Here is a 13,160-nt window from a genome sequence, read left to right as displayed (position 1 = left end):
ACTGATACACAACTACTTGCCATGTGGCAAGTAGTTTTGTATTAGTCTAATGCGAAATTTTTTTCTCACTGGGAGAGCACATTTGAAAAAATTTTTTTTGGTTACATATAATATATATTTAATCCCTGAGTGAAGAACAGTATATAATTCTCTGAAATACACAGCAAATACCCGATTTATTTTAAAAGAAAGCAAGTCATGCTGGAGTTGTAGCTCAGCGGTAGAGGGCTTGCCTAAAAAGTGTGAGGCACTGGGTGTGATCCTCAGCACCACATAAAAATAAAGGAAAAAAAAATTTATGAAAAGGCACAAAATAACACTTTCATCAGCTTATGTAGATGTAATTTTCTTATTTCTGAACTTGATTTCTTAGCCTTTCATAAAGAAGTTCTTAAGGAAATACTAACAAGGGGAAGTCACTTTTAGGAGTAGCAATTTACATAGACTTATTTGCTTTGCAAATAGCAAATGCTGGTTACCAACCAGCATAAATACAGATGGAAAATGGATGAGATTATTTTCATAGCTCTTTTTAGTTTATGGTATCAGACCCTGCATTAAAAACTTTGAAGATTCTATGCATTCAATTTTTATTCTGGAAAGTGGAACTTATTAGTGATACAGAATGGGAATAAAGTATTTCTAAGTTTTTATAAGAAGGAATGACAAGGCATTGATAGAAGTTGCTTTCTAGTAGTTAAACTGGGCTCCTCACCTGTGGAGGAGGGCCTGTCTTCCCAGGCCCAGCCTGGTGTCTGTCTATGGTAATCACCTTCTGAATGTACAGAGGATACTGATGAGGGCCGTTCAGTTCCTAAATATCCTTGCCCAGGGATAGGAGATTTAGACTTTCTGCTGTTAGACTTGCTCATCAGCTTTGGTTTGCAAACTCCTGCTAAAAGTGAAATCCGAGTTAAACTATTAAATAATTAATTAGTGATACAGATTTATTAGAATGATAGCATAAAAAATCCAGATTCTAGTACACAATGAAATCGCCCTATTTAAAAGAAAGCCGGAATTTCACTTGCAGCAAATACAACAAAGGGGTACATCTTTATGTTATAAACTTAAAATGTGGCAACTAAGGAAATAAATATTGTTAAACATCAAAGCTGGCCTTAAGAATGTGGAAGCTGATGGGCTGGGATTGTGGCTCAGTGGTAGAGTGCTTGCCTGCAATGTGTGAGTTACTAGGTTTGATTCTCAGCACTGCATATAAATAAATGAATAAAAAAAATGTCTATCAACATCTAAAAATAAAAAAGAATATGGAAGCTGTGCTAAAAAATAGAGGTTTGCACAATCTTAAATTCTTACCTGCTCTCTCTGGCTCTCAATTTGAAAGAAGTAAATGGTGTGGCAGTGATGGTGGGTGAGGGGTGTTAATTACACCACTGAAGTGTACATCAAAGGGAAAGTATTTAGCAAATGTCTCTTTATGCCACTATGGGACCTCAGCAGAGGTATATTTTCTCAGGCTCTGTTTAATTCATAGGAGTCACAGAGCTAAACCCCAGCCCTTATTTATTTACTTACTTACTTTGACTGGGCTCTACAATAACACATGTATATATATATAAATGTATGTGTGTGCACACACACGCACTGGGGATTGAACTAAGGGCCTCAGTGTATGCTGTGCAAACATTTTACCACTAAACCACATACTAAGCTCTAGAAAAAAATATCAGACCTCAAAAGAGATCAGAGCTCAGGTCACCAGCACAATTTCTCAGTCCCAATAGAATAATTTTCACCCTATCCCAAATCCTATATAACCAGGCTCATAATTCCATTCACAATCATAACCTTCATGTATATTTTTTTAAAATGTATTTTTCAATTGTAGATGGACATAATACCTTTTATTTTTTATATGATGCTGAGGATTGAACCCAGTGCCTTAGGCGTGCTAGGCAAGCACTCCACCACTGAGCCACAACCCTAGCCTGACTTTCTCCTAAAAATCAATACAAACTAGAAGGTAAGCAGGAAGGAAAAGACAATGCTCATTTTTTTAGAGTAGCTATCTTTATAGCTACACTATCTTTAGCTTAATTATGTTTAGGTTAAAAAAAATGTCTAATCTCTTTAATCTTTTCCTTAAACATAGTGAGAGCTTTTGCTTGAAGATAACAGAAGAAAATAAACCTAAAAACTGAAATACTGCTGAACTTCAGGTAAATTTTTTAAGTATAAAAGATATTAATTCTGAAATGATTAAGAAAATTAAGAAAAAAGTTTAGAGTAAATAAAATTTTTGTATGCTTGGTTTTAACAGGAGGTAAAAAATTATCTAATCCAACTTTTTTATCTGTGTGTACATTAAGATGTGCCTGGAATAATGCTTCTCCAGTAGCAGCAGCAGCAGCACTACTTTCTAGATGATGTGATCCATATGGCTTAAGCTTACACTGTGCCTGTCGTTTTTTCTTACAATTGGAAGTCACTTTTATTAAAAAACATGTATGCTTCTGTCATGATAATGTACAGGTAAGTACAGATATGTACTGGGTATAGTGCCACATGCCTGTAATCTCAGCAACTCAGGAGGCTGAAGCAGGAGGATCACAAGTTCAAAGCCAGCCTCAGCAACTTAGTGAGCGCCCCCCCCCCCCCCCCCCCCCGGTCTATAAAGTAAGTAAATAAATAAAGGCTGGGGATTTAGCTCTGTGGTAAAGTGCCCCTGGGTTCAATCCCTACCCCTTCTAAACAACAAAAAACATTGTGAGGGCTGGGGTTGTGGTTCAGTGGTAGAGTGCTTGCTGAGCATGCGTGAGGCACTGGGTTCTTTTTTTTTTTTTTAATATTTATTTTTCAGTTTTCGGTGGACACAACATCTTTATTTTATTTTATGTGGTGCTGAGGATCGAACCCAGTGCCCGGCGCATGCCAGCCGAGCGCGTTACAGCTTGAGCCACATCCCCAGCCCTAGGTTCTATCTTGACAACACGTAAAAATAAAGGTACTGTGAACATCTACAACTAAAAACAAATTGAAACAAACAAAACAAAAATACTGTGATGCCAGGAGGGTGACATTCTAGGTTATTATATCATTTGGGCATATGAAATGTTTTTAAGACTTTTTCTCTGTTAAAGAAAGAGGTGACTGAGCCCATAAAGATAAATGCAGTTACTTGGTAATGCACCAGAACTGGTAAAATAAATAAATTGGTTCTTTGGGAAAGGCAGCAGCAGATCACTAAAATGAAAACTTTACCAGAGTGAGGTGATGGGTCTCCTTCATCTCTCCTGGTCTCATTGCTGGTCACAACTGAGGTGCTGGCACTACCAGGCACTACTCCCACAGGTTGGGGCATGACAACTCCATGATCCTCAACTTTGTCATCAAAGCTTCCCATGAGAGCCTTCCTGATAATATCTTCTAGACCAAGATTACTGGCAGGATCAGCAAAAGAATGACTTCTAGAGCTAACTGAGCCTGGAAGAGACAATCAAGCCATTTCTGCTTGTCTGAGAGGCAGATCAGGGCCACAGGGAAATGAACAGATCACACCAGCCCTCCAGCCCATTCAACTCGCACAGCACTCAGCAATTGCTTAGAACACCACTGAGGGCTCCATACAGTAGCCTTCTCCATGTGCAAATATTTTAAGGAATCTTATTACTCCAGGGAATCAGTCACCCACAGGTGTATTTTTCATTTAAAGGTTTTCTTTTTGTCAGCTTCCTAGTGTTTACACTGTTACTTAGCAGATTTGAATTTCTTTGCTCATTTATCTTTTCAGGAAGTATTGACTCTACTGACTCCTTAAATAAATTCTTATTTCATTTTTGCACACTGGAGCAGTTTCCTGGCACGCAGTCAGTACTCAATGTGTATTTGTTGGACTTGACTGCTACTATACCAAATTCATATTGGTAAATACACTGGTAAATAATGTATTTACCTGATGTAGTAACTGCTGGCAGATTGAAGATCTCAGTTCCTGGCTGAGCAGCTGCTGTATTTAAAAAACATTTAACTGAGATGAGACAATCATGTATGCTGATTTAAAAAACAAACAAACAACAACAACAAAAAAACCTAAACCAAAAAAGCAAATCTTACAATAAAATTAACCTTTTTATTTTCCATGATCTCAACCTTTATTTTTCATCTGTTAATACGTATACAAAATGAAATAGTTAAAAAAAAAAAAAGAAAAGAAAAACAAGGAAATCAGGACATTAACAGGTGAGGTAAGAAACTCAAAATAGAGGTAATATAACTTACAAAGGGGAAAGAAACTTTGCACTGCTGGAGAAAAACATAGGGAAAAGTCCTTCTCCGAACAGGAATCCAGGCTTCCTAGCAAAGAATTTTGGACTTTTAAGTCGACTCCTGAAAGTACCAATGGGTTTGAGGTAGCCTGAGATTAGATTAAGGGGAAGGTCACACCTCAGTGAGTATGAAGTTGACTAAGTTCCTACCATGGCTAACTGAAAACATTCTCAGGACATTCCCTGGATCAGACAAAAGATTCTTTTGTTGATTCTTTCATTTCTGCTAACTGCAATTTATAACTGCACAGTTTAAATCTATAAATAATTTTGTGCCAGAAGGAGAAGGGGTACAAAATGGGGACATAAATGCTGTCTCTGCCACTTCTTTGAACTTGATGTTGAGAACTTTAAAAGGAAAAAAGAATGCAGGAAATAAGTGGGTGACTAAACAAGTAACAGGAGGATGGATTTTTACCTAGGGATGAAAGCCATCAGTGAAGATGGAAGAGTGTGCCTAGAAAGTAACTTTCCTGATCAGGAAAAACTTGACACTGATAAGAGGAACTAGGACAGTGGCTACGGATAATGGTCGTCTTTTGGGCCAGGTATCACAGTAAATAAACTAAATCTTAATAACACAGCCTTATAGTTACCACAGGATTTGTGAAATAGAACTTATTCATTCATATGCCAAATATTTATTGAATTGTTGGCTGAATCACAATAAAATTACCTGCTTATTGATCAAAAATGGTCAACTAATAACTTTATGAAGTTCAACCAATGATACTATATATTTACTTAGAATGTGCCCCAGTGTGGTACTTTCTGAGGCCACATAAATCAGAATCACCTGGGTAACTTGGTAAAAATGAAAAAAAGGACCCCTTGTTTAAGATAGAATATGATAAGTGCTCAGGAGGGGAAAGAAAGGAGAATATGACAACTGCTCAGGAGGGGAAAGAAATGTAGATATCTAAGAGCTGTGTGGAAGGCAAACAGAGGAAGCCAAGAAAGTGCGAGCGAGTAAGATATTGAAGAAGAAATGAGATCTGCAAAGATCTGTAAGTAGAGATATGATGATAAAACCGGAGTTTCCTAGGGATGAAATTGACAGTTTAAACCCTCACAGTGGATGAGAGAGATCAGTGCATGAGAAGAGCCCTGAACAATCTCAAGGACTAACAAAGCAAAACTGAACTTCCAAGAAGACAGAAGAAACGTCCAAAGAAGTAGAGAAGAAGAAAAACAACCATCACTACCCAAAACAACAGGAGAATGTAGCATCTGAGAGACAAGAGAACAGAAGGAAAGAGCAGAGAAAGGAAAAGGCTCACTGTCAGAAGCTGCAAAGAGACTGTTTGCTATACTGGTAACTGAACCCAAGGTGGTCTATCACCGAATTCTATCTCCAGCCCTTATTATTTTGAGAGTCTAAGTTGCCCAAGGCTGGCTTTGAACTTGGGATTCCCCTGACTCGGTCTCCGGAGTTCCTGGGGTTACACTGTGTGTGTCACCATGCTCAGAATAAGGTAGTTTTAAAGCACTAAGGTTTTTAAAGAATGAAGTCATTGCTGTCTTTCATAGGAAAAAAAGGAATTGAGACAGAGCAAAGCTCTCCTGGTTGCTGATGGCAGTTCAATTCCCAATGAGAACTGAATAGTGCTCTAGGGCCTGGAGCCCACTGTGAATTCCCCTTTCCACAGTCAAGGTTTGCATTCAAAAATATCCTAGACTCTAGAGCAATTTTATTAATATTTGCCTTAAGACATTAATACTCTTTATTTCCTGTTAAAGTTGGATACTTGTTTCATCACTCATTTAGAATAGAGACCATCAGTTAACACAAAACTCTGCTCAATAAACATTTGTACAATTGGTGAGTGAGGGCTGCTGTCAAGGACAATGCAAAACACTAAGAGAACAAAAGTAGGCTTCTTCACTCCAAGTTGTATTTCTCCATCAGGAATTTGTTTCCCACTTAGGGGGCAAGACAAAGACTACAGGGTCAAGTGCAGACCATACCAAGGTGGAACAGTTCCCAACTGGCTGCTCTGAGATCTACATCTCCATGCTTTGACAGGTTAATCTTTGAATTCTGACAGGATTTCAACATGAAGGTAGTTGGTGACATTTGAGAAGCTATAAATAACAGATGAGACTATTGAAGCTTTGAGATAGAAAACTGTAATGATAATATTAAAAGGGGGATATGGTACCTATAGGGCTGACAGTAGTTCTGGTTGGCATTATCTTTGAGATGATTTGTTGCCATTAAAAAAAAAAAGAATCTAATAATTAAAAGCCAGGATAAATTCACATGGAAGTGATATTGGGCTCATCCTTTTTTCTCTTTGACATTCAACGGTTAATCACAAAGTGAGACAGATCCAAACACACATACACCTGGCAGTTCACAGTTCAGAGCCAACAGTTTCCTTTCTTTTGGCAGTGTCAGGAGACCGGTAGATGGTAGATGGCAGAAACAGAGCAAACGGAGGTCTATACAGATTCTACCACAGGATGGAAATGACGGATAAGTAAGACTGGGTGATAGTACAAGTGAGCGTGCTGCGTGACCAAGTGCAGGAGGGTTCTGATGAATGCATGCACATCAGCCCAAAGGAAAGTTCTGCCATAGAGTTTCATTGGATATTTAACCACAATCTGGCTAAGGATGCTGTGAGTATAGAACTGTTAGAAGCCTGTTAGTACATCACTGGAAGCATAGACTCTGGAGTTGGAATGCCTGAGTTTAAAACCACAGCCCCATTACTTACTAGTTATGTAACCTGCGCCCGTTATTAAACCTCTCTGAGTCTCAGTTTTCTCATCTACAAAATGGAGATAATTATATGTAGCATGTGGGTTTGTGAGGATTAACTGAATTCATATATACATACATATGTAGAATAGTGCCTAGCACACATTACTAGTCTCCCTTCGTTACAATTATTATTGATGATGTTATACGGTAAGTCTACCAGAGTTGCATATAAATGCTGAATGTCCAGAGAGACCCTGGTGGGATAGAGAAAGTAGCTGGAAGGGAGCAAGCATAGATTGCCTTGAGAAGGGGAAAGGTGTGATTTAAAAGTAGCCCACTAAGAGAACTTGAAACCTATATTCATACTTTGTGTATTTATAACTTCAGTGTTTAGACTGCCAACAAAAATGGTGATAAGATCTTAGGCTACCTTAATAACAATGAATTTACTCTAGATCTAATCACACTATTTTGTGGAGAGCAACTGAGATAGCAGGGTTACTCAGAACAAGGATGTGAAAAACAATCAATGAAACTAGGAATATTTACAGACTCACAAAGGACATGACTTCAGATAGTCTTTACCTATCTGAAGACATGGTGTATGGAGATGGCCCAAAAAGAAAAAACTAAAATCAGTGACTTAAAAACAAACCCCCACAACTGTCCAAACCCACATAAAAGTATCCCAGACATAGCATTAGTTCCCAGAGAAAATGGGCAATTTCAGAAAGGAGCAGGTTCCTGCTAAAGTAGGAACTCTTGTGAACTGGCAGATATTTGGGGACGAATTTAGGATTAAATATGTTGGAGGTGTTGAGGATCAGATGCCTTCAAACTTAAGGGTTACAGAAGAGGCAATGTTGGCAATACCAATACTAATGCATGTTTTATTCAGGGTTAATGAAAGAAATCCCACTTACCCATATCAGAGTCACCTCCACCAGAAGAGTTCAACTTACGAAAAATCTCCTGCTTCTTTGATTTAACCATGGGTGATGTATTTTCAAGCTTGGTGAAGAATGAAGGCAAGTAGCTTATACTCCCTGGTGAGCGGGAATCATTTCTGTTAGGAACACAGTTCAGTTTATTATAATCATATACTCCTAACCTGGGGACATTCCTATTAATAATAGTGATGGTCATAGAGTACTGGGAAAACTACAGCTTATATTTGTCGTTAAGAAACTATGTGACCAGGGGCTGAGGCTCAGTGGTAAAGTGCTTGCCTAGCAAGTATGAGGCACTGGGTTCGATCCTCAGCACTACTTAAAAATAAATAAATAAAAGGTATTGTATCTGTCTACCAAAAAAAAAAAAAAAAAAATTAAAGCCAGTCAGTATACCATGTAACCCAGTAAGTGCCAAGATTTCAATTTTGAAAATATTTCAACAAAAATGACACAGCTGCATTAAAATAGGTTGGAAAATCATAATCTAGTTATATAATGTTAGGTAATGTTTAAAGTAATGTGAGTATATAACTTATAAGAATATATTACTTTTCATAGATGTTCCACAGTTGGAATGATAAGATAAAATGGGTTAAGGGCATAATAGAATACTTGAGCTCTCAAAGATGAAACTGTAAAATTGGGATTAAAATAGATAAATCCAAAGTAGGCACTCTTTAAGAAATCAACATGTAGCAAATGAATATTAGCAGGAAAATTTCGAATACTTTCGTTATGATGGTAGTTAAGGGGTACTAGGGATCAGACCCACATGCACTTAACCACTGCCACATCCCCAGCCCTTTTAAAATTTTTTACAGACAGCAGACCCCCAATTTTGAACTTGGAATCTTCCTGCCTGAGTCTACTGAGTGTGCCACTGTGCCTGGGAGAAACAGCTTATTATGGTGCTTTCTGTTTAATGGCATGAACTATTTATGATTACCATATAAATTGGGGAGCTATTTACTAGCTTATAGAGATACTTTTTTTTGAGGGGGGCAGTTTTCAGTACTGGAGAGTAAATCCAGGGCCTTCTTCATACTAGACAAGTGTTCTACCACTGAGCTATATTCCCAGTTTTTTTTTTTTTTAAATTTTGAAATAGGGTCTCATTAAATTGCTGGATTATAGGTGTGCAGCACTATGTCCAGCAGAATTACTTTATCATTTTATTATCTATTTATATATTTTTAAAATATTAATTTTTTCGTCATAGGTGGACACAATATCTTTATGTTTTTATGTGGTGCAGAGGATTGAACCCAGTGCTGCATGCATGCTAGGCGAGCACTCTACCTCTAAGCCACAGAATTACTTTTTTTTTTTTTTTTTTGTGGTGCTGGGGATTGAACCCAGGGCTTCATGCATGGAAAGCAAGCACTCCACCAACTGAGCTACATTACCAGTCCTAGAATTACTACTGAAATTATAACTAATAGCACACCTGCCTATAAAATAGCAAGAATTCTTACTTAAGCAGTCATCAGTTGGATTTGAATAGACTAGCTATACAGTAAAAACAAAACTGTCCATTTTTTTTTTTAACAGTCATTTCAGTCCCAGCTGAGTTTAATGGAAGGGTTTCATAGTATAGGAAGCTACCAGTGAACTAATACACTTTAGAAATCAAGTCTCTCTAATAGTCCTAGGCCATCAATGATCTAGCTAGGGGCCAGAGATGATAACAGAGTGTATAGAAGGAAAGCTGTTGGTAACCTCATCTGGTCCTATAGATTCATTCATCATGCAAACACAAGAAAACTTATATCTTCAAAGGAGTTAAAACATGGTCCCTGTCTTAAACATGTAAATATATAATTAAATTTAATATAATTCCCTCTCCAAAAATAAATTTTCTTCATTTCAATTGAAGGCACCAATTTTGTTTGTTGCCTGTGAGTATATGCAATAGAAATACACTTAGGAGTTAGACTTTGGTTTAAAACTGCACTTTCCTCTTCTTATCAGTCTGACCAGAGGTAAATCATGGATTTACCTTTCAGCATCAAGGAGGGTGTTACACACCAAGGAAACAGCATGAGTATAGATGAAAAAGAATTCAGTGTAAAGCTGTGTAAACTAGGTCCTGAGGGAACTCAAATGCCATGCTAGCCATATAGCATTTTACTGTATGTGAGTTTTAGACAGATCACTCTGGTAAAGTATGAAGAGGGGCTGGAATGGGCCAAATCAAAGACATCTCATCATTCAGAGGGTTGGAGTTAGGATTAGAAAAGATAAAATATGTAAAGCAGTTTGATCTGTATATAGTTTGCAATGCTTTGTACACAGTAATGTAATGGTAATATTGACTAAATTGTAATATTGGTGAATCAGGAACCACCTCCCCCACCACAATTTTTTTTAAAGGAATATGAGGATTTAATTTTAAGAGTAATAAACATTTTTTTCAATCTATTTAAATGATGATATTTTTGCTATAATCCACTAGCATTAGCTCCCTGGGAAAACAGACTTAAGTGATCAAAGTTCAAAAAGGCACTAAGCCTGATCCCTGCAGAGGAGCTGTGGTTGGGAAGTGCACTCACCTCTGCTCTGTAGGCTCTGAGCCCCTCTGAGATAACAGCAACATGTTGTCCTGTTTCTCATGCACAACTGGAACCTGGGGTGGGGAGATGGGCTCGTAGGGCTCTGAAGGGACATGACTCCTCTCTGGAGATTTCCCAGGTCTGCTGCTGTAACATATAAAAGGTTAGATTGCCCTCTACATATTGACTGATCATTCTAAACAGAAACTGTTAACTCATGACTTCATACTGGAGAAGTAAAGATTGCTGATTTCTATTAGAAAACAGTTGTTATGAGTATTTGCTATATATCTAATTACTGAAAATGCCTTTTTCTCCACGGACTCAGGAGTCATATCCAGTTAGTACCACAGGACAGCAACAGCGGAAGCAGCATCAGCATCAGCAGCACCAGCAGCAGCAGCTCCATCCTGAGGCTCTGCATGTACTTCAACATCAGACTCCAACCTGCTCTTTGGCCAGTTAGTTCAATTGTGCCCTTAAGGGTATTACTGTTTATTTTGGTCATAACTTATCTCATTAAGGACTAAACTGAAACCTAAGAGTTTTGACCAGTGAACCCACACTATAGTTAATGGTGTGAGACTTTCTCTGCAATTTAATATTTTTCCTCTGAATACCATTTTTTTTGTACTGGGCATTGAACTCAGGGGCACTCAACCACTGAGCATCTACAGTCCTATCTTATTTAGAGACAGGGTCTTACTGAGTTGCTTAGTGCTTTGCTATTGCTGAGGCTGGCTTTGAACTTGAGATATTGCTGCCTCATTCTCCAGAGCTGATGGGATCACAGGTGTGTGCTGCCACGCCCAGCTTGTTTAGAGTCTTTTAAAAGTCTTTTACATAGAGATCTATGCATACTAAACACCACTTGTGACTTTCAGTATCTGCATATTACTATTAAACATTTCCTTTCATAATCAATTCATCTAGTTCTGATTTTTTAGAAATATTTACTTCCTTTGATCTTTACCTCCCAAACTCTAAAATATACACCTTTACTTTTTTATTTTTATCAACTATTTTCCATGAAAGAGTTTGACTTACCTTTTTCTTGTTTTTAGCTATTATAATCTTTGTCTTTAATGTTTGTCTATTTAACCTTAAGCAGCATACTTCAACCTTTTTTTAAAATGAAGAAATTAGCATGTATATCCTTCTACCTCTTTTCTGTGACTTCCCTTCTCTTTCCTATGTCTACCAGCTGTATTTATTTGATTTACAGCATTTATATTCTATGCTAGAACTACATATAATTTTTTCTTTATTTTGCTTACAGATTAAAAATCAGTTATTGGTGTTAAAACAACAATACAAATTGTGAGAACAGTTTAAACATGCTTTTTTACTTGATTGACTTGCTTCAAAATAATTCAGTAGGGTGGGGGTTGTAGCTCAGTGGTAGAGGCTTGCCTAGCACGTGTGAGGCACTGGGTTTGATTCTCAGCACCACATATAAATAACTAAAAATAAAGATCCACTGAAAATTGACAAAAAAAAAAAAAATCCAGAAAAGCCTGTGCAGTTGCACATACCTGTAATCCCAGTGGCTTGCGCGGCTGAGGCAGTGGGTTCCTGAGTTCAAATTTAGCCTCAGCAACTTAGCAAAGCCCTAAGCAACTCAGTGAGACCTTGTCTCTAAATAAAATATAAAAAGGGCTGAGGATGTGGCTCAAAGGGTAAGTGCCACTGGGTTCGATCAGTACCAGGGTGGGAAAAGGGAGGATAAAAATGAAATGAAACTGGGTATTTACTGAGGATTATAAAATCTGGGTGATAGGAGTATGGAGATGTATAATACTGTTCTTACTTTTTGTATATGTTTGAAAATTCTGTAATAAAAGCTTTTTTTTTTTTTTTTTTTTAAAAGACTCTTCAGCTTCTTAAACACATTATTCTTACTTCCTTCTGTCCTTTCTAATTTTGTGGGGTGGCAGGCAGGCTAGAGAATCATCTCTGCTACAGATTTGTCTTCATATTCCCAGGTATGGTTCATCAGCCTTGTGTGTCTTCCCCATATCTGCCACTCTTTGCTCTGTTGATATTTCATTTTTTAAAAAAACATTTTTAGTGTAGATGGACATAATACATTTTATTTATTTGTTTGTTCGTGCTGAGGATCAAACCCTCACATGTGCTAGGCCAGCTGAGCTACAGTCCCAGCCCAATATCTCATTCTTGTTCTCTAAATTCTTATTAATTCCCTATGTGCTATTTAGCTATAAACATGTTACTTTGTAGTATATCATTTTGAACAAAAAAAAACTGCCTCCTTTTTTCTTAAATCCAGACCCAGAACATCAGGTAAGAAAGTACACTCTTTACCAGATAGTCCTGTCACATTAAATGCTTCCTCCCACTTCGCCTCTATTGGCCCCACTTTCCTATTTGTAATATCACCTTTTGAAGCATCTATTTCTGCTGCCCCAACAGAAAACAAAGAGTGAGATGTTTGAGAGATTTTTTTTTTTCTTTTTGGTTTTCAGATTAGGGTCTCACTCCATGCTCAGGCTGTCCTCATTCCTGGCTCCTCAGTAGGTGGGATTACAGGCCTGCCAACATGCTAGGCTTGACAGATGATTTAGAAGGAGCACTTAAGTATCCCTAAATGACTAATAAACTTTACTTTTTCAGGCTGGGTTGTGGTTTAGCAGTA

At 37.6% G+C, this 13,160-nt stretch overlaps 1 protein-coding gene and 1 long non-coding RNA gene across 29 annotated transcripts in view; one reads left to right on the top strand and one right to left on the bottom strand.

Annotated features, from left to right (window-relative positions):
• Ncor1 (nuclear receptor corepressor 1) overlaps positions 1–13,160 on the bottom strand; it is a 156,431-nt gene that overhangs the window by 3,513 nt on the left and 139,758 nt on the right. For 13 of the 28 annotated variants that reach the window (XM_078042927.1, XM_013365441.4, XM_013365459.4 and 10 more), the window contains 6 exons: positions 10,505–10,651; positions 7,923–8,065; positions 7,013–7,066; positions 3,917–3,970; positions 3,226–3,447; positions 716–895 (listed from right to left, as the gene is read on the bottom strand). In XM_078042927.1, the coding sequence (XP_077899053.1) occupies positions 716–895; positions 3,226–3,447; positions 3,917–3,970; positions 7,013–7,066; positions 7,923–8,065; positions 10,505–10,651 (800 nt within the window). The remainder of the gene's footprint in view (positions 1–715; positions 896–3,225; positions 3,448–3,916; positions 3,971–7,012; positions 7,067–7,922; positions 8,066–10,504; positions 10,652–13,160) is intronic. The other 15 variants (XM_078042928.1, XM_078042931.1, XM_078042932.1 and 12 more) reach the window with 6 other exon arrangements.
• On the top strand, positions 7,898–12,365 carry LOC144376185 (uncharacterized). The gene is made up of 2 exons (XR_013436378.1): positions 7,898–8,027; positions 10,833–12,365. It is a non-coding gene; the product is annotated as an uncharacterized LOC144376185 (long non-coding RNA).

This window comes from Ictidomys tridecemlineatus, chromosome 3 (genome assembly GCF_052094955.1).
Source record: "Ictidomys tridecemlineatus isolate mIctTri1 chromosome 3, mIctTri1.hap1, whole genome shotgun sequence".
In the NCBI taxonomy this organism is placed as follows: domain Eukaryota; kingdom Metazoa; phylum Chordata; class Mammalia; order Rodentia; family Sciuridae; genus Ictidomys; species Ictidomys tridecemlineatus.
This window is presented reverse-complemented; position numbering and strand designations above follow the sequence as displayed.